Source organism: Callospermophilus lateralis, chromosome 2, assembly GCF_048772815.1.
Source record: "Callospermophilus lateralis isolate mCalLat2 chromosome 2, mCalLat2.hap1, whole genome shotgun sequence".
Classification (NCBI taxonomy): domain Eukaryota; kingdom Metazoa; phylum Chordata; class Mammalia; order Rodentia; family Sciuridae; genus Callospermophilus; species Callospermophilus lateralis.
Genome location: NC_135306.1, coordinates 156,949,844 through 156,976,696, shown reverse-complemented (window position 1 = coordinate 156,976,696; position 26,853 = coordinate 156,949,844). Strand labels below are relative to the sequence as shown.

At 40.3% G+C, this 26,853-nt stretch overlaps 1 protein-coding gene across 1 annotated transcript; it reads right to left on the bottom strand.

Annotated features, from left to right (window-relative positions):
• Nucleotides 1–1,307: 1,307 nt before the first annotated feature.
• Olfml1 (olfactomedin like 1) lies at nucleotides 1,308–24,573 on the bottom strand. Its single transcript, XM_076844176.2, has 3 exons — nucleotides 23,994–24,573; nucleotides 19,871–20,159; nucleotides 1,308–3,802 (listed from the first exon to the last, which is right to left on the bottom strand). Exons 1-3 carry the CDS (start codon nucleotides 24,117–24,119, stop codon nucleotides 3,012–3,014), a joined length of 1,206 nt encoding a protein of 401 aa, XP_076700291.1. The 5' UTR covers nucleotides 24,120–24,573; the 3' UTR covers nucleotides 1,308–3,011.
• Nucleotides 24,574–26,853: the final 2,280 nt, after the last annotated feature.

The window sequence follows — 26,853 nt, the reverse complement described above, 5'->3', positions numbered from 1 at the left end:
GCTCTAACCCCGCGACCTGGGGTGGAGGTCCCTCTAGTGGTTGGTGGCGAACGATAGCTCTGTGCCAGGTCTTGCGAATATCTGAGGACAAGGAGCACTTCCTGGGCCCAGCACCAAGGTCAGGTACCATAGGTCCAAGAAAAGCTTTGGCAATGTCTGACCACAAAGAATGATTTCTTCAATCGAGAGTTCTGAGCCCTAGAGACCGATTCCAACATCGACCCCCAGTGTGCAACCTGAAGTCACACCACCAGTTGGTTGCTGTGCCTGGGCTTACACGGACAGGCTGCTCAATTCAGCTGATTAAAATCCTCCGTGAGCCTCAGATGGCAGCGACACCAGGAACTCTGGCACAGTCCCCAGCTTTGGCAGGAGTCACTTACAGCTCTGGCCTCCGGTTCTTTACAGGCTGGAGAGTTGGCAGACTCCATGGGACACATCTTTTTTCAAACCAAATTTATCCTCGTGGTCTGAAATTAACAGTGTGCCCAGAGACTTGTACACGTGAATAGAACATAAGCCACACTGGTGAATAGGAGACGTGTGGTCATTGCAGGAACCTAGCCAGCAGCAGATCAAGGGCAAAGCCAGCAGAGGAAGGCTGGGGCCCACAAGAGTTGTGTTACAGCAAGACACCCTTCAGTTCTATTTTACTTCCTTAAAATAGCAGCAGAGAAACTTTGATAAATGGTGTCTGCCACAGTTCACACAAGTTCATGGGTGTTTCCAAATCCCACATGTATTGCCCCAGGGAACCCACTGTCCTTACCCCAGCCCCCAGAAAATGCTAGTCTGTTCTTAGAACTATACAATTACTTTTTTTTTTTTTTTTTAATTCTGGGGTGGAACCCAAGACCTCATGCCCACAGGGAGAGCATCTATCACTCTGCTACACCCCCAATTTAACCATTACTTTTAGAAATGTAAAAAAGTAACTGGCTAACTTATCTGCACTTTGGAACCACCTTGCAGGGAAGGGGCTTAAAAAATAATGATGTCTGTGACCCACCCCTAGAGGGTCTAATATAATGAGCTAGGGGTGTGGCCTGGATATTAGGAATCTTAAAGTTCCCCAGCTCTGGCTATAGTTCTGGTATAGGTCACCAGGACATTGGTTCTCATATAAATCCAACAAGAGACCTCAGAGATGAAAAGTTCACCTGAGAGAAACCCAAGAAGATGTTCCCCTGCCTGTTTTCATGCAGGGACTCTCTCCTGTTGATAACTCCACTCCACTCTCCACTGCAAGGCAGGCCACTTTCTTTCTTTTTTTTTTTTAATATTTATTTTTTAGTTTTAGGTGGACACAATATCTCTATTTTATTTTTATGCGATGTTGAGGATCGAACCCAGTGCCCTGCGCATGCCAGGCGAGCGTGATACCACTTGAGCCACATCCCCAGCCCAGGCCACTTTCTTTATATCTGTGAGACAGGTAATGTTACTTTCCCACAGGCAGGCCCCAGGCCCAGGGGGTGGATAATAACACTACATTTATTTATTTATACCTGCCTCATTTCACAATGGATTTGGGCTCTCTGTACTGTTCTGTTAGAACTGTGGGTAATTACACTGTATCTGTAGGTTGAGTCCTTCTTTTCTGCCACAGATCTACTCAAATGCTACAGGGGAGAAAAACCTCTTTTCACTGCCCATGGTCCCGGCCTGGACTTGGCAAAGACCAGGGAACAGCTGCAAGCACACAAAGCAAGCCCTCTCATGTGACCAACCTGGAAAGACAGGAGCCTCAGCACATGACACAGACTGGCACCACAGCCTACACTTGTGACCCAAACTCAGCTGAATTAGACACACACATGGGAACCACTTTGAAGCCCCTCTCAAGCAGCATGCTGCCCTCTATGCCACACGGCATGCCTGCTGTGGTAGACAGTTGCTTGCCTGTTACCTGGCTTCTGTCCAGATTCCAGAATATTAACCAAGGTTCTCTGTGTATTGGGGATTGTTCACAGTAAACTCAACACAGGCAGCACTCCCTAAAAGCTTTCATGATGAGGGTATATAGGCAAATATAACCTGATGAGCTTATTTGCTTAGTGTTACTTTTATTGTATTTAAAGCCAAAAGAGAGAAGCAAATGACAGTAAGGCAGGATGAGGTAGAGGTGGTTTCCTCACCCTTAAGCTGGCTTTCTGGAGGAAGTAGCTTTTGAAAGACCTATAGGAAGGTCTTGTGCAGACGTGAAAACTGACTGAAGAGGGAGACTATTATTTTTAGACTGAACTATGAACACACTGATTATAAATGGCTAGGTGAACAAAAATAAATATTTGATGCTTCCTTGGGCAATGGAAGGACTATGAGATTTGTAGCAGTTTCTAGCTCTTTCATTTTGTGGTTGTGCTACTTTCAACAATTCACCTAGACCCTTTCTTATCCTGTAGAATGGCAATCTCACAGAGTGAGAATTAAATAATATGCAAATACTTTGCAACTAAAAAGTGGTATTCAGATGTTAATGTTTTTAACTCTATTATAATAATAATTTACTTCACTTGGTAGAAAGGCAAGACTAGGGGAAATAAAGATTAAACATTAATAAGAAATAGTACTTTAGTTGGGCAGTGAAAAATGAAAAAAATATTTATGGGCATTTGGGAAAGACAGAAGAGGAGTCTGAGTATCTGTGGGGACATATGATTCTAACTGTTAAGGGATAAAGGCAGAGTTAAAGCAAATGCTGGAGAACAAAAAAGAAAAGGCTAGAAGTCAGCAGGACCAGAATGTAGCTGGCCACGAGGGCCAGGACATTTGGATGAGTAATGGACTTTGTTGAAAATTCTCCAATGATGGAGTCTCATCTATGCTCTTGGAAGATTCCCTAATGCATTGCCACATGGGAAAGGATGCATATGTATTCCCACTTCTACAACCTATTCCTGTGTGTGACCAGAGTGATACTACACTGTGAAGAGGTTGTGGTCTCAGTGTCCCAGAGAGCAGCTGCCAAAGCCATGATGTTACTCTCCCTCCCTCCCAGTTGCAACATGTTACTCCAGAGGCAGCTTTCTCTTTGTCTGGAGTCTGTAAAGGATCTGGTTTCCTTCATTCCAGGCATAGAGCTGCTTATCTCTGGGATTGTAATGGATCATGGAATGGCTTCTTGGCCGCCTGGGGAAGAACAAGTTGGACAGAGTCTCCTCCCTGATAGTGTCCAGTGGATCATAGACGCAGGTGATGCGATGCGGGCCCTGGCCACCAGAACTGTAGACTACATAGAGAACCCCACACATGAGGAATGAGGCTTCAGCATCCTGGCTTCTGCAAGGAGTATCCCATGAGTGCTCCACTCCCAGTGTGCCAGGCTCAATTTTTGTGAGAACCAAATGGCCTTGGATGCCTGGACCTGAGTGAATGGCCCAAAGCCCATGCTCATCCACAGCCAGGTCAATGTAAGTGAAAGGGGAGTGCTGGTAGACCAGTGCCCGGCCTGCCCCTCCTGGGAGCAGCATTCGATCTTCTATAGTCCTCTTCTGCAGATTATATTTGATTATTTCATTTAAAGTCCCTTGGTTGTGAAAAAATAGAAAACCTCTGTAGATCACCTGGCCTGATCCCTGCCAGGAAAGTGGTAGGTTTAGCTTCCGGGGAGGGGGTTTGGTGCTGTCCTCCATGAATGCCCGCATGTTTGCAAATTCCCAAACAGTGTTGTTTCTGGATCCAATTAAGAAATATACTTTTGGAGAGTCACTGCCAGCATCTTTCATCCAAGAGCCATCTGTGTCAATAGTCTTCTTCACTATTTTTAGAGACTTTATACTCGTCAGCATGTTATCACAGCCTGGCCAAACAGGAGAAAAAGGAGAGATTATTTAACATGAGATGTTTACTTTTGTGGAAGACTTACTATGCCTGGAATATCCTGTTTCCTTTCAGTTCTAATAGTGATAGGGAAAATTCTCAAGTCTACTATAAAATTATGGTCCTTAAAAGAAGAGTTCTCCTTAGAGAAATCCTAGGGCAAAAATGGAACACAGGTAAGCATTTCATGTTTTTCAGATAAAATGCATTGAAATTCCAGCATTAAGCCAAGCTCACTCTTATTTTCACAGATTGATTTTTCCCCATATGGTTCAGAATAAATTTATTACATGAGTTATGATATGATTCAATGACGAGTTATGATATGATTCAACGAATCAGAGACTAAATGAAGAATGGGTCTTTGGTAAGACAGTTGCTGTCCAGTTTCAAAAGTTAGCCATTTTATTCACTTCAGGATATAAGCAGCACCTTGCTGTGTCAGAGACCCTTATCATTCAAGAGTACATAGAATTGGCACAGTGAGAATGACATAGGTGTGAAGACATGTAATTCAGTTCTGTTTACCAAGATTTTACTGAGTATCTACTGTGTATTTAGCTTACAAGCTTCTCAAAAGAGTGATAAGATTTGAGGATAAAAAATATATATATTGGTCCTAAACCATGAGGAGATTCTTAACATTGCTGCAACATTGTAAGAGCTCAAATCATCCATTTGTGAATTTATGGATATATTTAGTCAGAAGACATTGAAAAATCTACAAGGCTAGGTGTTATGGGGTGAGGTATAATGGGTAGAGATGTAAAGATAAATTAGGCGTGGTTCTTTCTTATTAGGTACATGCTTAGTTAGGATGTAGGATTGAAGGGTTTTTTGTTTGGGTTATTTTTGTTTGTTTTTGTCTTTTTTAATATTTATTTTTAAGTTTTAGGTGGACACAATATCTTTATTTTACATTTATGTGGTGCTGAGGATTGAACCCAGTGCCTCGAGCATATTGGCGAGCACTCTACCACTGAACCACAACCCCAGCCCTGTTTTTGTCTTGTTTTTTACAAAAGAACAGACATAAGGGAGATAACATTTGAGGTAGGGAAGAATCTGCATTTGATGTGGCCCTTGAAAGATAAATGAAGGGCTGGGGTTGTGGCTTAGTGGTAGAGCACTTGCCTAGGATGTGTGAGGCCCTGGGTTCGATCCTCAGCACCACATAAAAATAAATAAATAAAATAAAGATATTGTGCCCAACTACAACTAAAAAAACAATATTTAAAAAATTTAAAAATGTGAAAAAGAAAGATAAATGGAGTGGAACACTTTAAAGAAGTGGAAAGAACATTCTAGAGAGTTAACAAAATCACTTTCAGGAAAGCCCTCCAAGATTAGGAAATGGAATGGGAGTATAACTCAGTGATAGAATGCTTGCCAAGCATGTGTGAAGTCTTTATTCAATCCCCAGAGAGAAAGAGAGATTAGGTAAAATAATACCTAATAAATTTAAACCAATACAACCTAAATACTTAATATTGTCTCAACTAGATGCAAATACCAATGAGTAGATTGGAGCCAGCTCTATTGCCTGGAACCTTGAAGATGGAGCTAAAGAATTTGGGTTTTATTCTATTGGCAAAGATAGAACTATTGAAGTCATTGAGAAGGAAAAGACTGTCAAGGCTGTTCCATAGGGTAAGCTGGACTCACGAGGAAGAGAACAAAATCAGAGAGACCAATTAGGAGGTTATTTCCATAGTCCAAACAGGATGATAAAGGGTCTAAACTAGGTGGAAGAAGATGAAGTAAAAAGAAGGGGTTTACATTATTCTAGCTCCTTACTGCCATTTCAGAGTATTATTCCTCCACCTTCATGCATACACTCTTCCTTCTTTGTATCCTTTTCTTCTCTTTCCTTTTTTTCTTTCTTTCATGTGAATGTTTGTTACTAAGGGTTGAACTTAAGGGCACGTAGAGATAGGGCCTCTCTAAGTTTCTGAGGGTAGCCTTGAACTTGGGATCCTCCTGCCTCAGCCTCCTGAATTAAATGACAGGTTTGCACCACCATGCCTGGCCTCTTCTTTGTATCTCACCCTTTATGTTTCAACTTCTCTTACCTTAATTGCTGACTGTTCTCCAGTACACTATGCCATATGCACAGAGTACTTCTTTAACTCCTTGAAAACTTCCTTTTAAACCACTTTAGCAAAACTCTTCAATGGGCATATTTTGAATCCCCCAACCTCCAGAACCGGTATATGTTAGAAATCAACAATTGTAATATCCCACCTTTCCAACAGTATCTTATCCTTCCATTTCTCCCTCCTTGTTTATCTGAAGTGCTGTGGATTAATAAATCTCTTTTATTTATTTTTTCATGGAATACTATTTTTATTGGTGCAATATAATTATGCATAATAGTGGGATTCATTATGTCATATTCATCCATATAATAATTTGATCATTCTCATTTCCTTGTACCTTCCCTTTCCTTCCCCTCCTCCCTCCCCCATCCTCTTGTCTGATGATCTCCTTTCCATTATTATCAGTATCAGTATTTTAACTAGTATCTTACAGATTTCATTTCCCAGTACTTCCCCCATGCCCCCCCTCCTCCCTCCCTCTCAATCCCCTTCCTTTACTCTATTTGTCTCCCTTCTAGATAAATTTCTTTTAATATCAATTCCTTAAGAGGCTTGTGACCACTTTAAATATGTCCACCCTAAAATTATCTACTAGAACACCTTTCTTATTTCTTTGAGATCACTTATTTTTATTGATAATTATTTTGTTTTATTTATAAGCTTATTGTCCATCTCCCCAACTGGACTCCACAAGAAAAAGGTCTCTGTCTTCATGTTTAGTATTGTGCCCTAATGACTAACTCAGTGCTTTGAAGGTTCTGTACATGTCTATTGAATTAATACAGAAAATAATTTCATTTAAGCAGATATTTTTCCTAGGATCTAAATAGCACTGCATATCCTGAGTTCTGACCACAGACCCATCTTAAGTAAATAATCACTTGAAAAGTACTTTAATGCTTTTAAGACACTTTCAAATCCATTATTTTCACTTAAAAAAAATTTCCAACCTTGTGAAGGGAACATGTGGCAGATGTAGGGGTGGGGAGCAAGCGAATCTGGGAAGAGCTGAGTCCCAGTCAGTCCTCTCTGTGGTTATGTTACTACTGGCTACTCCCAGAGGCAGAGAGACTTTGCCTGGCCCACACTATGGCCAGGGAAAGACTTGAGGGTAAACTGCAGTAATCTCTCAGCCATCAGCAGTCACCATGTCTCCATGCTGACAGGCTTCACCAGTCTGAGGACTTGCTTTCCTTTAGCCTCTAGGTCACCACTTTCCTGAGTGTCCTGGCCTATAGGAAGCCAGAGTCCTGGGAAGGCACATGGGAACCTTATATATTTCAGGAGCGGCCAAGAGACTGACTCTTTAGTACACTTAACTACTGGTGGCTATAGCATTTTTGTGAAAGAGGACAAATGAGCTGTGCTGTTTACAGGACCCCTTCTCTGCTTGAGCACAGGAGACCTTTTCCAGTGCCACAAGCTCAGCTTGTCTGATGTGAAGCCTCTGCTCTTCCCAGATCCTATATTGACCATAGAGGATAAATGAGTGAGGCTTTAAGCCTGCAAGGACTTTTATGGAGGAAGAGGGGGTCCATGAGTTATTAGAGAAGCCTAGAAGCTATTCCTTATTAAGGAATGAGTACAGGGCTGAAGAAGTTAATAAATGTCTGACAATAAATAAAATATATTTGATAATATTCTAGGCTCTTTGTATTAACTTATATAATTCTTATGAATTTCAGTGGTAGATAGTTTAATCCCCCTTTTCCAAATGAAGAAAAATTAAGGCTTGCACAAGTTACTTGGAAAGGTCACTCAGCTATGGGGAAGGAGTCCTCTGAGCTTAGTTTGAGCTGAAAGGCAGGAGCTGGGGCACCTGTGTCTAGCCTCAGCAGCATATTGTGAGCGTGTATGGTGGGAAGGGGAGGAGAGTGATATGTCCTGGCATGAGGGCCATGGACCTCTGAGGATGACAGGATATCTGTTTTGACTAGGTGCCCCCCTGCCTACCCATCCTTCTATCTGGGAAGAAGGCCAGCAGGCTTGCAGCCCAACTATGGAAGGACTATGTCTAAGAATAAGGCACGTGAATGTCTTACCCAAAGAAAACATTCATTTAAAATACAGAAGAAACAAACACACACTTTCTTCCTTTTCCTTCTATGCCTCCTTTCATTGAATGCAGAACCCTTAGAGAAATAACAAGACAGTGCTGATATATGGTTAGGATCAGGGAAATGCAGCTCTGGGGAAAAAGAAAAAAGAAATTCTCCCATGTTCTCCCTCTGCTTTTACTACCCCTTCCTTTGTAGATGGAACCCAGGACCGAGAGTCAGAGACCCAAATCCAGAACACTGTATCCCCTAAAAGTCCCTTTGTCAATTCAGTCCCATGAAGGGTTTTAGGCTAAATGCTCTCTCATTTTCTTCAGGGATGATCTTCTATAAATATTATAAGTCATTCTTCTTTTAGAATTTAGGGAGAGTACATTTTCAGTGTTTCAGTAAAGGAGTAAGTTAAAATTTCCTGCTGTGCTTATCTTGAGAGGAGATAATTAGCAGAAGGAAAAAGTTGAGGAAGGATTGGAAATAATAAATATAAACCCTTTGAGTCCAGTCAAAATGCAAATTACTTATCAGAGACAATGGCATGCAAGGTTTCACCTGCTAACCAGAGAAATAAAATCTGTGTCCCCCTCAGGCAGAATTGCAGACAAGCAATTAGGGCCGAATTTGGCCCAAGGCCTCACAGTGAATTCTTAGGCAAATATATCATTTATTTGAATCTTTTAAAATATTTCCCTTATTTTATATAACAGTCTCCAGGCCTGGTGAGATTTGTCCCTCTCTAAGACAGAGAGACTCACTCTGAGTATTAGAAATAATGGTCTGGATTATAATTTTGATTATAATTTTAGGGGTGGGCTGTAGGAGGGTAGGTAGACACAGGGAAACCAGGTTAGCAATTTGTAAGTTTATTCCAGATGAGAGATAACCAGCTAGTGAGGGGCATGGAAAGATTGGCACGGATTCAAGAAGCAGAAAAAGAGAGGTTAGGTCTTAGTTAACTGATTAGATCAAGAGTCAGATGATGACAGACCAGACACAAAGATAGGGTGCAGGATGCTGAGACAGCAACAAAGAAGGAAAAACAGGTTTTCATGGGAAGAGTGATAAATTCATAGAAGGAGGAGAAGGAAAAAAAGGAAGAGAAGAAGGAGGAAAGAATTCCTCTAAAATGATGATAATTTGGACTACTTTTTGAAGTTGTTATGAAACTTGACTTGTTAGACTATCTAAATTGTATCCATGTACATTTGTCAGTACATCAAGTGATAGGAAGGATATTAGGCATTGGCTGATAAAGATCCTAGTGTCAGACTAGTGGTCAGTATATAAAATTTCATGCTATTACAATAAAATTGTCTGTGTGGACTTAATTATCCTAGAGATTTGGGCCATTTGCTTTTTTCCCCACAGAACACATTTCAGATATCTCAGTGTAGCACACAAGGTCCTCAATCTTAACTTTGTCTTATCATTTCCCCACCACACTGGATTGGTCTCTAGACACCAGGGCACTGGCCTTCCACAAGTTTTAGACTTTGCCCATACTTTTCCTTAATTTAATTTTGCTAAATTTGGACACATCTACTCATCTTTCAAAACAAAATTCTCTGACTGTTGGAGAGCAGTTAGCTGCTCTTTAAGCGCCCAAAGCTTTCTATGTAGCCCTCTTTCAGGACAACTCCCATTGCTGGATTAGAATTGTGTATTTCTTTTGTTTCCTTGCAAGAACTTTAGACAGAAGTTGTCTCTTTTTTGTTTTCTTATCTTTAGTGCCTGGTTTAGGGCACAATATAAATCACCTTCACTATTCAAACTCTTAATGATTACACTCCATACTCAAGAATCAGGGAGGTTCAAATAAAGTAGTATTTGTCCAAACTTTCAATCTCAACTTGTACTATATGAATTTTGAAATGAAATAGATGAGCAGGTACTATTTCACTGTCTGAATGCTTCAGAGAAACACAAATCTTGTATGAAATGTACTCAGTGAGCCATAGTATGGTTTGGCATTACTGGAGAGCCATGAATCCAGGATTAGACTGAAACAGAGTACAATAACTGTGCTCTATGTATTGGTCTTGGTGAGTCATCTTCAGTAAATCCATACTATATGTTTTCCTAGGTCCCAACTTTTCTAGGTTACTAAATTCCAAGTATTCCAAGGCATCCAATACCAAGTCCTGACAGCCTTATTGGTGATTAGTAAATGATTATGAGAAAGATAACAGACTTGATCCATGCCCCTTCTTTTGCATGGCTTTGTGTTGCCAATCTGAGTATCAGGGGAATGTCTGAAAGCTGCAAGAATGTGTAGTCTCTGAGTGTGACTCTGGCCTTCTTCCACCAGGGTGTCCTGACAGCTGGAGCCCAGCATGAACAACTGCCTTCCAATGCCTCCTTTGGACCAACTTCCTATAACCTACTTACTGTAATTCTTTTTTTTTTTTTCTATAGTGCCTATTATATTCTTTCTGACACTATACATTTATCTGTTGACATATTGTTTGACTCCTCTCAATAGAATATAAGCTCGATGAGATCCAGGGCTTAGTCTTATCCATTTTATTCACTGCATTTTCTGTCCTGGAATAGTATCTGGCACGCAGTATAATTTTTTATTTTAATTACAATTGTAGCAAATATTAACATTTATAATAAACCTCTTTTGGGTCCTGAATAATTGTTAAGGCTGTAAGGAGTTCCTGAGACTGAAAGATTGAAAACTACCATCCTAGAACATCTAGACTAGTCAATACATGCAAATGGCCAGTCCTCTGGGGGATTTCCAATCAAACAGAGTGGACTTTGCATCAAATATCTGACTGTTGCAACATCTCTTAAGTATTCCAAGGTTATAATTATGAACTTCTTGCTTTCATCTACTTCTCATTTAAAGACTGAACTGCTTTTTTGTTTTATTTTTTTCTTTTGCATAATGTTTTGTTGTTATTGTTTTTAAATAATATTCTTACCAATTAGAAAAATATGAAAATGTTCTGAATTTCTCCTTTTTTCCTGGTGAGAAAACAGGGTCATTTTCATATTTTCCAGTGGATTCTTTCTATGAAATAAATCTCACTTCATCCTGTGCTTTCCACCCTCTCTCATAATGTGATGGTCTAGGTTCTATTTGCCTGAACCTGAACATTGCAGTCGCCTTCTCACTGATTCTTATGTTTCTTCACAAAAACACCAATCACACTCATGTCTGGTTCCCTGTTTTCATATAGATACTTGCATATTAAAAACTCTTCTTGGTTGCTACCTTTTTCCATGAACTTTGAAACCAAAAGTCTGATGTTGATGCAATTAAACATTATAGTGGAACGATGGACTCTGGAGCTGGAATTGGAATCTGCTTTAGCCAAAAGAATGTAGTCAAAATGGCCAGGCTAAGTCACCTAAGGGCCTTGTGTGCTTCTGTCTTCTCTCTGCCATCTGCTTCCATCATCAAAATGAGCTCAAGTCAGCCTCCTGGAGGATCAGAGACCAAATGGAAGAGATGCAAGTCACCCCAGATGAGCCCCTCCCCAACCAGCCATCCCCAGATAATGTACCATGGGTTGCAGATTCACAAGCAAGTCATGCCTGGCCCAGGTCAACAGAACTACCCGGCCACCCTGTAGACACATGGGAAATAATAAATGCTGTTTTAAAGTCTTGAAGTGATTTGTTATGTGACATCATTGTAGCAACAGACAACTTATATGGGGCAGGATAGAGGTGAAGAATGGTGAGCAGACAAGGATGCTGAGATGTGGCTAGCTTGTCTGGGGCAGTATGCACTACTGGATACAGCAGGAATACGGGGTTGGGAGATGGGGCTGTGTGAATCTCTGAGCCGCAGCTTCTACATATGAAAGTTGGGGTTGTCTAGTATGACTGTCATGGGCATTAGACAAGATAACAGATAAAAGGGCTTTATTCAATCCCAGGCCAATTGTTACCTTCATTTTCTAACAAATTGCTTTGGTTAGAACACATTGATCTCCTACCCTGATTTAAGCACTGTGATAGTCCTGGGAAATGGCATGAATATTTTAGACATGCATGTAGTATATTTTATGTTTTCAGGCTAGCAGGTCAAATGGACAGCATAAGCATCAGAGACAAGAAGGAGTGACACAAGATAAAACTGAGAAATTTTAAAGTTGCTGTGTTTGCTTGTTGGCTTATGACCTACTGTTACAATAAAAATAAGTACAATAAACAGTGAAAACAGTATTCACAGTTTTTATTTAATTATCAGGTACTACTGTTATACAGAAAAATAAATTACTTAAAGAAAGCTAAGCTGGTCTCAGGTTGTAAAAGGCTTTCTTGATGTTTTATGGAGTTTACTTGACCTTGTAGGTTAGTAATTATCACTGAAGCAGCTAAGGTCATGAGGTGTTGACTAGCAAGGTAACACTGGTGGCCACAGAGGAGGAATCACTGGAAACAGGGACAGAGGGGAGGCAAGAAAGTCAGTGAGGAGCCTCTCACAGTAATCAAGACTGGATATGATCAGAGATCAGTGCAAGTGGAAAGAACACATTTGCCAGATATTCAGAAGAAAGAATCTATTGGATAGGGTGACTAGTCAGATGTACACCAGAGGGAGTGAATGAGGTAAGGGGAAGCAGAAGAATTTCATTGTTTAATAAAAATCAATGAAGAAAATGAAGGGAACTAAAAACAAGAGGGTAGGAGAAGAAAATTGATCCTTCTTGGGCAGGACTTTAAAGAATGATTTAAGTCAGTCTCTTTATGAGTAGGAATCATCCTCAAATTGAAACCTAGAGAACACGGTCTTCATACTGCCACACACAATAAGATCGGAAACTTCTGGGCCCAGGCATCTACTCTCAGAATAGAGGGCTTCTACTTCCCATGCCTCTGGGGCAGCCCTGGAGATGGCTTTGCTAGCTTCAGTCTCTTCCTTCTGTGTCCCCTCAACCTTCCCTACTGCTAGTCCATTCTGTACCCTGTGGCCAGAATGAACTTTCTAAAACCTTCATCTGAACCCTGGCACTCCCACGCTGATCTCTATTCAGCAGAGCAGCACAATGGATGAGGATGGCACAGGGGTAGGAGCCCGTCTTGGTCTGAATCTCAACTCTGCCGTCTCTTAGCTGTGCATCTTAGACAAATTATTTATACTCTCAGTGTCTTAGTTTCCTTTGCTATAAAGTGGGGAATAATGCTGATACCTATCTCCTACAGTTACTGTCAGCATTACATGATATTAATAAGATGTATAAAATTCTTAAAGATCACCTGGTATGTAATAAGCACTCAATACATATTGTCTGCTGTTAGTCTCATTTCCCAAAGTTTACAAGTATGAACTAGTTTAGCACAAAGAAACAGCTCTTTTCTGGCTCTTTAATCTCCTCTGTACAATATTCTCCTCTACCTGAGCTCTATTGAACACATAAACACACTGAACCCTATATACCTTTGTACTGCCATAGGCTGTTCTATTTGCTTAAAATACCCTTAGCTTTTTTCCATGATTGGAATTCAGCCTGAGGATTACTTTCCAGAGTCTACAGTCCTCCCATCTCCATGGCAACCCTGACCCTATCTACTTAATGCCTCTCCCTGAGCTTCTATGACACACTGTATATCCCTCCATCAGAGCAGTTATCATTCTGGGGCTGTTATTCTGGTTTGTGTAGGTGCCTTCTCCACTTGGCTGTAAACTTTTTAAGAAAAAAGATATTATCCTATCTAACATTCCATCTCTAATGCCAGGCACAATGTCAACATATATCTGAAATTCAGTTAGACATTTGTTGACTCAATGAACAAATGAGTGAGAGAGAATGAATGGATGTTTATACCATCTGCAGCCAAATGTTACCAGTTGATGTGATATGGCACCTTTCATTAGTGTCCCAAGATATCCTCATAGACAACAGGGCTTCCAGATGGATAAACAAAGGAAATGTTAAGTACATAGGCATTTCGGGATCCATGAGTACCAGCTCTCCAGGGGGATGCCCAGAATTAGCTGAACTGTACACACACTTCCAGTGTTGCTGGCCTTGTGAATGTAGCAACTTCTGTGTGCATTGCACACACAAGCACTTTCATGCTCTTCTGTATTTCCCCTGCAGGCATACCTGTAGTCTCCTCTTTTGTGGTAAATACATCTATTGCAAATTACTTAGACTTCTTTTAATGTAGTGTTCCACTCATCACAAACTAACAGGCTTTGGGAGGTGGCTCAAAGAAAATGTTTTATTTGACTTCCAGTGGATTATTTGTTTAGTCTTTTTGTTTTTCATTTTCTGGCTTTTTAAAAATGGATTTGAATATGGGGCATGAACAATTTCTCTACCTGCATGGATCCCAGAGGTATTTAAATATACTGCAACAGACTTTCTTCTTTGAAACATGATCTAACAAAAGATGTGAGTTATTTAATTCAGTAGGGCCAGGGTTACTTGAGGTAACTTTTGTGCACCCTTTGCAATAAAAGAAGCTGTTCTAAAATAGGAAGTAAAATAAATTTTTTAAAAAGCCATTATAGCAGATTTTAACTTTCTTAGTAAGTTTTCTTCAAAAGCTATTTACAAGTTAAAAAGAAGTTAATACCTTTATCCAGTCAAGAATGCAGCCTGTGGAATCTTCCAAAGACTTTGGTTGGAGAATTCTTAGTCTATGTGTCTGAGGCCATAGTGCCTTGCCATAAATTGACTCGAGTACAATACAAAATCTTATTTTAGCAATAACAATTTTTGTACTCAGGACTTGAAATTATTTAAAAATATAAGTTTGATTACATTCAGTAACACTCATTTTCAGTCTAAATTATGTATGTATGTGAAATAGGTGGGGAGGGAGGGAGAGAGAGGAAGAGAGATGGAGAAATTTAGGATTCTAAGAATTTTATTTAACCCTAAAAATCCTTGGGATTAAGATTTTGTGTGGGGCTGGGGATGTGGCTCAAGCGGTAGCGCGCTTGCCTGGCATGCGTGCGGCCCGGGTTCGATCCTCAGCACCACATACAAACAAAGATATCGTGTCCGCCGAAAACTAAAAATAAATAAATAAATAAATATTTTTTTAAAAAAAAGATTTTGTGTGAATATCATTTGGGGATCATCTGAAGATAAAGTCTAAAGTCTAAAGTCTTGATAGCTATAAGGAATGGCCTCATTATAGAGCCATCTTCTTTTATTTATTACCCCAAATATCTGGCCCTTAGTAGTTGCCATAGAAATATTCTTAGCAGAAATGAGAACCACTTAGACTAATATGTATTAGAATTTCCCGGAAGTCTCCTTGGATAAAAAGGTTGAATTTTCCAAAGAAGTTGCTTCATCTACTCTCTAGAGGTTTTTCTAAGAAATGCTCTAACACAGCAAGTATATCTGAATGAAACCCTGTGATTTGACTTCTGGGAAACTTTCCCTGGCCCACAACCCCCAGATGTTTGTCTATGCAAGGAAGCCAATTTGAGTCTTTAGGATTTTAGTAAAATTTCTGTAAATGGCACAGTCCTGGTAAGCCAAGGATAGAAGATAGAAAGATTGGGAACTTCCAGGAAGAAGGTGGATTCAGGTATTTGAGGCACTGTGGTAGGCAGAATTCCAAATGGCCCCCATGATCCTCACCACAGCCAAAGAATGACCTAATTATCCCCTCCCCTGGGGTATGGGCAGGATCTGGGCATATGAGAGGACAGTACTCTGTGACTGTGTTATATTGTAAGACACAGGTGACAGGATTTTACAAATAGGAATAAGATTCCAAATCTGTTGATTTTGAGTTAATCAAAAAACGAAGATGATGGTGTAGGGGACTGAGGCAGGAGAATTACAAGTTCAAAGGCAGCCTCAGCAACTTAGCGAGACCTTGCCCTTTCTCAAAATAAAAAAATAAATAAATAAATAGAGCTGGGATGTGACTCAGTAACTAAGCATGCCTGGGTTCAATCCCTGGTACCAAACAACAACAAAACAAAAAGAAAAAAAAAAAAAGACGATTATAGGAGGCCTACCATAATCAGATAAAAACTCTTAAAAGAGGCACTCTGTACTTCTGAAGAGAAGCAGTCTCTTTTTGGCCTTGAAGGAGCAACAGACATGCTATGAACAACCAATGGAGAGGGAAGACTTTGGAAGCCAGAGGCCTCAGTCCTGTAACTACAGGCAGCAGACTCAGCTAAACTGTGCATGGACTCCTGACTCTCAGAAACTTCGATAACACTTCTGTATAAATTTAAGCTGCTAAATCTATGGTAATTTGTTGGGCAACATTAGAAGATGGATATTGTCACAGTTACTAACAAAAATGGCAAAAGGGAAGAAAAAAGCAGAGGCGGCACAGTATGTAAAATACGAAATGACACAGAGTTGGGGAAAAAAGTGGCATTATGAAGTCTAACCTTGGACTGAGAAACTTGGAAAATAGATAGGTCAGAGGAGCACTAATCACAAGGTTGTAGTTGTTAACCTTTCCCTAAACCAATCTCTGCCTGGCCTCTGCCATCAGTATCTCTTCTAGAAATAATTTCTATGGCCTCCTCCATGTGAGGCCCTGTCCTACACTCTGTAAATACAGAAAGAAGATGTTAACATGCTCATGGCCTAATTGAGGAGACAAATACACACAAAAATGAGTGATTAAGCATGCTAAATGCTGTGTGTGTATGTGTGTGTGTGTGTGTGTGTGTGTGTGTGTGTGTACACACAAACACATATATAAGTATATATATGAATATATATAAGAAGCAGCAGCTGAGATCAGCTTGGGCCATTATATAAAAGGCTCAGAGAATAGAAAGGATTTTTGTTGTTGTTGATAATTAGTGGTGAACAACAACAAAAAAATGCTATGCAGAGGAGTGATATGATCCACGTTGTGTTGTGAGGAGGTCTACCCGTAGCAGATGGATTGTAGGAGGCAAGAGAAGCTTGCATAGGATGCAAATGAGTCCCATTCACTCCTGTGTCCTGTGCAGCCCATCCAATACAGGAGGGCAAGAAGTATTGGCTGAATCATAAACAGACACATCATCAAACCAGAGTTCCAGAGTCAACAGGCATGTAAGCAACAGTCTCTGGGAGATTGAGAGAGAATTTTCCATTTACCACAGAGTGGGAGAGAAAATATCTGAGCTCCAGTGTGTGAGGGATGAGATAGGGGTTTAAAAAGCATCAAGTCGGGCTGGGGATGTGGCTCAAGCGGTAGCGTGCTCGCCTGGCATGCGTGCGGCCCGGGTTCGATCCTCAGCACCACATACAAACAAAGATGTTGTGTCCACCGAAAACTAAAGTAATAAATATTAAAATTCTCTAAAAAAAAAAAAACATCAAGTCCAGTGTCAGGATTGCTTCTCAGCTCCAGCTGGGAGTGGAAAAGAATAATCTCAAAGCCCGAGGACTTGAGGTGTCCAGGGAATAGGAGCAGCCAGGAATCTGATTCAGCAACACCCTTCAGGCTTGGGCCACACTGGCACCTAATCTTTCACACCACCTTTTTTTTTTTTTTTTTTTTGTGTGTGTGTGTGTGTGTGTGGTACTGGGAAGTCAAACCCATGGCCTCTTGCGTGCTAAATAAGCACTCTACTGCTGAGCCACACGTGCACACCCATCAGCTTCTTAGGCAGCTTCTGTTCATCCTTGGGTGACCCCCCCCCTTTGTCCCCTTCCCACTTTTCTTCCTGTGCTTCATCTTTATCCCCTATCGCTCACTTCTCAGAAGATGATTCATATCAGGACAATGTCAAGGCCAAAATGGACCATTCACTTGACCAATTTGATCCACTCCTTCATACTATAGATAAAGCACCCTCTTGTTTTTATTCTGACTCAGAGTTAAAATGTTTTGTTTTTTCTTCTTTTTATTAAAGTCTAACTGATTCCTCTGCCTGGGTTGACCATCCTTCATTCATTTTGTTGTTGTTGTTCACTTAGTTACTCCCTGACAATTATTTATTTGAATGCAGATATTATTCTAGGTACTCTTCAGTACCTAGAATATTGAATGTGAAACAACATGTCCAGGATCTCAGAGAGTTGATATTATAGATGGAGAATTAGAAAAAAAGCAGTGAGCAAATAAATGAACTATAATATCTCAGAGTTTTAAGTTGCTATGGTTTGAATGTGTCTCCCAAAAGTTCATGTGTTGAAAACTTAATCCTCAGAGTCCTATGTTAATAGTATTTGGAAGCAGGTCCTTTGGGATATAATTAGGATTGGAGAGAGGATGAGAGGCAATCCTCCACGATTGCATTAGTGGCTTTGTAAAAAGAGGAAGAGAGCCCCAATAGCACACACTTGTTCTGTCACATTATTTGGTGCCTTTTATCATGTTATAATGCAGCAAGATGGCCCTTGCCAGATGCCAAGCAGTTGCTCAACATCATCCTCTTGGACATTCCAGCCTCTAGAACCATGAAGTAAATAAACCTCTATTCTTGATAAATTACTCAGTCTGTGGCACTCGGTTATAGCAACAGAAAATGGACTAAGAAATAAGTGAAAAACAGTTGAGTAATAAGTGCTCCCAAACTCCTCTTGGGTTTCCTAGTCCAGTGTATTGCATACCATTCAATGACCTAAACCCAAACCCCAGGAGGCATCCTGAACTCATCCCTCTAGGTGTCCTTTACTTTTACTTTCAATTACAAATTATCAAACCACATGGATTCCAGCTGTCAATGGCTCTCAAATCCACCTGCTCTCCTCTGTGCTGTGACACCTAATGCCAACTTGCCCAATTCATTGCAGAATCCCCCTGACAGTTCTCCTCTCTCTCTCTCTCTGGTCTTGCCCTCTTCCTTCATAGGAATAATTCAATGGTTCTCTATAGTTACTCCAGTAAAGCTCAACCTCCTTAGCACAGCATGCTAGGTCTTTCATCATCTGGGTCCTACTAAGCTCTTCAACACAGTTTTCCTACACTCACCAGCCCTACACAGCTTTCACTCAGCCCTATTTGCAGATCTGCTTATCAAGGTGCTACATACCCTTGTCCATACCTTTATGTGTTCTGTCCTCACTTGACATGCCTTCAGATCAATATTCTCTAACTTCTTTCTAACTTCTTTCAAAATTCAGATCAAATGTCACTTCATTTAGGAAGACCCCTCTTCTTCTAACAACCCATGGGGTTCTTATACAAAAAATACAGTGAGAAGATATGTGAAAACTTTAGGTCTGTGATGACATTCAGCTTCTGACATATTTCCCTGATGGAGTTTCTTGAGTTTAGGGCAGACATAATTAGCACATGAATAAAGTTTTCCTATTTCCAAATGTAGACTCTTGAGGAGGGAGACTTGTCTCCCTTGTTGTTATAATGAAATGGACTCATGCACAGAAACTTTTCCTTCTACTTTGTGTGTTTGTTACATGATACTTTTGATTATAGTTTGAGCTACTTAATGGCCTGTAAGTGGCTTCTGATAGATCACAAAATTGAAGACAAATTCCCTGGATATCACATCCCAGGCAGCACACATAGTCATATACATATAGTAATAATCCACTGCAAATTCCCAGCCCTGAGGGTTGGCTGTTGCGTTTCCAGTTTCAGAGTGTTGGTTTGGCATGTTGACAGCTGCTCCCTATTTCCAGGACACTAGATATAGAATCCACTAACTGCTACTCTCCCTGGAAAGATCTGGGACCACATGCCTCCACCAAACCAAGGTCTATCAGGAAGCAAGCTCCTAGGTTAACCTCTGACACTGTAGCCCTGACCATCCATGGGGAATTAAGACACTCCCTGTGAAAGGAACAGCTACTACCCCAGAAGGTATTTTTCCCTTGGACAACTGTTCCCTGCACAGGTTGTTCTGCCAGCTGATGCACACAAAAGCCCACAGCCACTTCTTATGCATTACTTGATGACACTCCCTAACTGTTCCAGGTCTGCACCTTTCTGAATATGACAGACCCTAGAAGGGGTAGTAAAAGATGCAGTTCTTACTTGCATTCAGCAGAGTTCGGATCTTTTTCTCTTCCTCAGCTTCTTGAAGTAGCTTTTCTGCCAGTGTCTTGTCCTCTGTTTCTACACATATGTCAGATTCTCGAAGGTATTCCAGGTAGTCAATCTCCCGCTGGGCACGTTCCACTCTCAGGGCCAGGTTATTTACTGCACTCTTATACTCACTGGTGTAGGTCTGACATCTTCCCAGCATAACCGATATGTTTTTTGAGAATTCTCGGAAGTCTTGAATATATGCCCTTGTTGCTTGGGTACATTTTTCCAGCCCTTGCTTCAGTCAGAAAATAAATTATCAAATTACTGTTAGTTATTCAAATTACCCAAGTAATAAAAATAGCTATCATTCATAAAAAATACAAATAATCAAAAAGATGAGAAAGAAATGTTACCCATAATCCTAAATTCAAAAGTACTATTGATAATTAATATTTTTGAAAGATCTCATGTATTTAGTGATATACATATCTATGTTGTGTGTTTGCATTTATAATGTTGTGTGTGTGTGTGTGTGTGTGTGTGTGTGTAATACTAGGAATTAAACTCAGGGCCTTGCACATGGTAGGCAAGCTCTCTACCACTGAGCTACATCCCCAGTTCTTTTTAAAAGATTTTTATTTTGAGACAGGATCTCACTAAATTTTCCTGGCCAGCCTCAAACTTGTGATCCTCTTGCCTCAGCTTCTTGAATAGCTGGTATTAAAGGTGTGCACCATTGTATTCATAAATATATGTTTTAAAATATGACTTTGTATATGTTTTGTAACATTTTTAACTTGCTGATATATTAACATATTTTAATATTGATAAATATATATCTGTACCAAAAACTTTTGAGCCTTTCAAATTAACAAGTAAAAGTTCTATGTGTTTATGGCATATACAATGATATTTTAATATATGTATACATTGTGAAAGGGCTAAATCAAACCTATTAATAAATGCATTACGCCCACATTCTTTTTATTTGTAATGAGAACATTCAAAATTTGCTTACTTGGTGATTTTAAGGTGTGCGATATAGTTATTAACTATAGTCATCATGGTGTAGGATAGATTTCTTGAACTTGTTCCTTCTAACTGAAATTTTGCATCTTTCAACCAAGATCTCTCCATTGCTCCTACCCCTCAGCCACTTTCAATGACCATTCTACTCTGTTTCTATGAGTTCAGCTTTTCAGATTCCTCTTATCAGTGAACTCATTCAAGGTTTGATTTTCTGTGATTGGCTTATGTCACTTGGCATACGTCCTTCAAGTTCACTTATGGCAATGCAAAGGACCTCCTTTTAAGACTAAATTGTATTCCATTTGGTGTATATACATTTTCTTTATCCATCTTAACATAATCAATAAGATATACAATTTCATTAATTGTATCCCATTATTTTTCTGTAATATTTATTAATTAATTTATTTATTGGTACCAGGGATTGAACCTAGGGGGTGCTTTACCACTAAGCTACATCCTCAATCCTTTTTATTTTTTATTTTGAGACAGGGTCTCTCTAAGTGGCCAAGACAAGTCTCTAACTTGTGAGCTTCCTGCCTCAGCATCCCAAGTCACTGGGATAACAGGCATGTACCACCACACCCACCTGTCCTACTCTCTCTCTCTCTCTTTTTTTTTTTTAAATAGCATGTCTTTACTTTAGTAAGTTTTTTTTTTCCCAAATTCTCCAGAAAAAGTCAAGACAAAAGCTTTTCCCCATACACTTAAAGCAACACCAATCTTCAAAACCATATTATACTCAAATATCAGAATACATAAGGAATCATTTGAAAACTAAATCAAGATGATACTTGGAAAATGAAATCTTGCATTCTCATAAATATGATGCTTGATTTTTTTGTGTGTACACCTGCCTTCTTTCTCAAAAATACCCAAGAAACTGTTAATGATGATTACCTTTGCATAGAGGAAATACAATGAAATACAATGAAGAAAGATGTAATCTTGTTTTTCATATAATATCTTTCTACATACTTTAAACTTACTATAATCCTTTTTCTCAAGGGATTTTTTTCTTTATTGATACATTATAATTATTCCAAATAATGGATTCTTTGTGACATATCCACATGTGCCCACAATCTGGTCAATTTCATTGGCCCAGCTTTCCCCCTGTTCCTCCCTCCCCATGATCCCTATCCTCTAAGCTACTGGTCTCCTTTTTATTTTCATGAAATTCTCACTCCCACCCCGCTTTACCAGTGAGCTTCATTCCCAACCCTCTTTATTATTATTGTTTTGAGACAGGGTCTTAGTTGCTGGGGCTGATCTGAAACCTGTGATCCTCTTGCCTCAGTCACCTGAGTCGTTGGAATTATAGGCCAAAGCCTCTGAACCTTGCTCTAAAAAATCCCCCATTAAAAAAAAATCATTTGTTCGTTCTTAAGTGGTCATGCATGTAGCTTTCAATTTTCTTTTTTCATTCAAACAATGCTGAGAAGGAAAAAAAAACTGTTTACATTTTCATGTGCTTAACTGGTTTTCTTAGGATAGAGTTCCAGAAGTAAGCTCCATCCCCAACACCTGGCTCAGTACCAATCATAGAGTAGTATTCAACAAATATTTGGCCAAAGAGTATATGTACTTAAAGCTCATTTGGCACAGTTTAACGAAAATCTCTGTAGTTCAAACATCAATATTTAAGGCACTTCATTTTGTAGGTAAAGTAATAGAGATATAAAGAGACAGGAAGGAGAGACAGGAGGGATTAAAAGTAATTCCCTAAATCTATATCCTCTGTCTTCTTATCCCTCTGAGATGTCCCTCTCATGGTGGGAACTATATTACTTAGTTATTAAGTATATTGACCAACAGTGCCTGCCACCTGGTACTTGGCTTCACCTCCGGGTCAGGACCAGGTGGGAAGATCTATAAAAGTCACATCCTTGTTTTTAAAATCCACATTCAGAATTATGAGAGTATCCCTCTGTACATTCTACCCTTGTCTGCACACAATCTCTTAAAAGTATTGAAGGACAGTTTGCAAGTTATTAGTAGCTCTAATCCCAGGGCAAGTTGGTGCAAAAGGCTGAGAATAATTATGACATTTTTAAGCAGTGAGACTGGGAGGATTGTGGAGAGGGAGCTAGTGAAGCAGCAACAAGAGGCCACTGGGCTGGAACATTTCGCCCACAGCCTTCAGGCCTTAGTCTGGCCACTGGACAGTGTTAAGCAATGCATTCTGGCTGCCCTGTTGAATCATTTTTACCGACTGTAGCTAGATGAGCAAATCATTTGGACTTGAACATTTTTCAGAAAAATACAGAAAATAAATTGGAGATCAAAGTGTATTGGAAGATAAATAATATACCAATTATTTAACTTTTAAAAAGATTAAGTATGAAATAGTGGCTATCAATGCTAGGGTGTGGCAAAGACCAGGGCAGAGGATTACATTTGTTTTGAGAACCTGTCTGACTTACAAAAATGTTGGGTTTTGTACATTTTAACAAAGTAGATGCCTAAATGCTTTCTCTCTACTAGACATAGTTGGAATATGCCATTTCTCAGTCCAAGTCCTGTTTGACACAAAAAAAAAGAAAAAAAAAAAAACACTTAGACTTAGTCTGCCAGTACACTCTTATGACTTTTGACAGGGACACATTGGTTTATCAAAAAAAGACAAAAAACTAAAATCTATTAACATCTTGATACAGTAAAACATGAAGAAAAAGTGACCAAAAGCTCTAATTTTTATATTTTAAAACATGACGTATTAAATTTTAAATGTCCAGTATTTTGGACATTTACCTAACATGCTAGGCAATGTTCTAAGTATGGATTAATGACCCAACACAAACCATCCCCAACTTCTCAGAGCTGGAATCTTTTTGTTAAATCTTCAGAATAATCTTAGAAAGTAATTTATATTATTATCTCCATTTTATAGATGAGAAAAACTGCCAGATCAGAGAACAGAGGGAAGTCAAGGTCTGGGAGAATGGATTCTAAAATTGGTGCCCTAAACTGATAGACTACACACATTTGTGTCATTTTAGCAATGGATTTATCACTTCCTATACATTCCAGTAGACAATACAGCAAGGTGACTTCCAGGAGGCATGTTCCCTGTGCAAGTTTCACAGATGTCACCTACCTCTAAGACTTGAAAGCGCTGGTAGATATAATGCACCATGGCTGGATCCTGGGCATACTGTGGTGGGGGCAGAAAGGCTGCAAGGAACAGAACCAGCAGAGCAGAAGCTCCCCAAAGGGCCACCATGATCCTGCAAACTCTGCCAGGAGTGGAATCTTAAAGTGGTTCTTAGAGAAGTCTCAAGGGTCCAGGTGGTGGTCTTCTGTTATCTATTGGCTGCTTTGGGAAATCCTTGAAAAACAACGTCTTGCACAGCCGGAGAGCAAAGTCAGCTTGTTATTCCACCCAATGCATGATCTCAGTTTGTGAGCTGGTGATCAAGTCCAGCTGTTGGCAAAGTCAGTCCCTGGAGTCCTTGCAGGCTCACTTGGTGCAGAGAGCTTCCTGGGTTCAGCCTCTGCTGCCCTCACCCTTGACATGCACAGACCCTCCCCAGGCTAATGGCTGCACATAGCTTTCAGCTTTCAGTGTAGGAGGGGGTGGGGAGGCCTTTCTCCTGCTCCCCTCCCCCAGCTGTTTCCTTTTTACTTTTGCTTTCCTCCTCCCTAATAGACTCTGCGGTCCAATCAGAGGCCTGACCCAACACAAACCACCCCCAATAACTTCTGGAGTTGGAATCTCAGTTTCTGGCATAAGTTCCCAGGATCCTTTTCCCAGAAGTTCTGTTGGGAGACCCACCTCTTCTCCAAACTTACTTTGCATTCCTGCAGCTCTTAAAGGCACAGCAAGGAAAAATGAACCCTGATCTACCACTGTCTCTGAAAAGCTAGTGCACAGGGCTTCATTGCTCAGTGAGCAGAGAGGCACAATGAACTACAGGCCTGGCTTCCCTGGGTTGAGCCCAGAAGATTTTTCTTAAGAACAACAATTAATAAGATAGTGATGCTTCTAGAGCCAAGCCAAAGTGCAACTCCTTTGTTAGGAAGTCCTAGAGTTTTCTGTCACAAATGTCAGAATTCCCTTTAGACAGCTACAGGCTAGAAATACATAGGGTTCAACTTCTGCAGTTTCCAGTTGAGTTGAAGACAAATCATATCCCTAGAGCCAAGTGGTAAAATCTTCTAATTTACACTTGCTGTTCAGGCTTTTACCTATCTCAACCATTCCTTCATGAGTGTGTTCAGGACTTCCCAAGGTTCTTTATCAATCACTACCAAGGTGGGGAAGATTGGGGTATCTATGAGATATGGAAAGACTTCTGGCCAATAATCAGAAGACCTTTGCATTTGGTCCCTGCAATAGACACTGGAAATCTGAGAAATTTCCATTGGCAGCCCTTGAAAGTTCTTGTCCCCAGTATATGTTCCTCCCCATTCCTCTTTAATATGACCTTAGCTCCCATTTCTCTCCAATCCTTTTGTCAAGTCCCAAACAATAGCTCCTCATTCTTAAAAACAGTATCTCCTATTTCTGAGAACCTTCTTTGAACTTGAGTTGTCCCTAAAACTAGTTGAACTTTAGTTATCTCTTTAGCTGAATCTTTATTTAAAAATCCTGACTCAGGCTCCTTCACCAAGTGAGAATTCTCTCTGCAAAACTTCTCATCCTTGGCATTTTAAATAGTCTTATACAAAAGTGTTTTGGTGATTTTCTACCATGAATGCCTCAAGTCCTAACACTGAGACTATAAACTAAGATGAAAAAGATTCAGTAGAGCAAAATTCTTGTCTCACAATTAATATTTGGGTGGATGCTGTCATTGTGGGCTTTCTGCAGTATGCTTACATTATTTCTACATTGAAATACGGATTCAATAGTAATAAAACCTAAAGAATTACCAGACAGTCCATGAGGAAGGAATGTCCCAAGGATCCTCAGTCGCAGCACAAGTCCTCAGGTTGGTTCCAGGGCTGCTGTTGCCCCTATGACTCCGGCATGGGCTTCAAAGAGCTTGGCCCCATTCTGGGATGGACTCCCTTGTCTCCCTGCTAGTGATGCAGGCCCCTCACCACTCTCTCTATGGTCACCAGCTTCACAGGGACAAATCAGGCCTCTGACTGACCATACCTGGTCTTAGTTGGAAAGCTTTTTTATTTTTGGTACCACTGATTGAATCCAGGGGCACTGAACCACTGAGCCACGATCCAAGCCCTTTTTTATATTTTATTTAGAAACAAAAACAAGGTCTCATTGAGTTTCTCAGTATCTCGCTGAATTGCTGAGGCTGGCTTTGAAATTGCAATCCTCCTGCCTCAGCCTCCTAAACTGTTGGGATTACATGTGTGCCACCAGGCCCAGCAAGAGCTTTACTCTGTGTAATCCCAAAGAAGCACGAATCCCACTACTGGCAGCCGTAGGACTGAATCCACGGGACAGACACAGAATGGAAACCCTCATTTCTTGTGACCAGAGGTTTCAAAAAGCAAAAAACAAACAAAAAAACTAACTAACTTTGGAAATAGTCCCAGCTTTGAGTGACACAAACTGGCCAGCCATGACCATCTTTATTTAGAGTATTTCTACTCATTGGGTGCTGTTCTTATGGGCCAGCCTATATGGACAATGACCAAAAAGACTCCATTTTACCCTAAGACTCCATATCATGTAAGAAATGCTTCTCCCGTGGGAAAGCCCTGCCTCTGTACCCATTAATATTTACCTAGCATAGCATACTTGGCAACACAAAATAGTTCTTTGGTTTCCATTTTTCTTGGACAATGTACCTTGTAAGAGATTGATTGTCTGGACGTTAGTAACCATTCTCTAACTTGTACTCAACTACTGTCATTTTGACCCACTTCCCTTCTGCTTGCTTGCTGCTATGCCAAGTCCTGTGGGAAATACCAATGTACCCATTGCATTGTCTTGCTAACTGCCCAATCCAGCTTCTCTACCTGCTTGCTTACAGCTACATCAACCC

Coding starts and splice junctions, on each gene's coding strand:
- Olfml1 (XM_076844176.2), bottom strand. CDS start 24,119: ATGGTGGCCCTTTGGGGAGCTTCTGCTCTGCTGGTTCTGTTCCTTGCA. Junction 20,160..23,993: donor AGCGCTTTCAAGTCTTAGAG/GTAGGTGACATC, acceptor TTCTGACTGAAG/CAAGGGCTGGAAAAATGTAC. Junction 3,803..19,870: donor CCGAACTCTGCTGAATGCAA/GTAAGAACTGCA, acceptor CTGTTTGGCCAG/GCTGTGATAACATGCTGACG.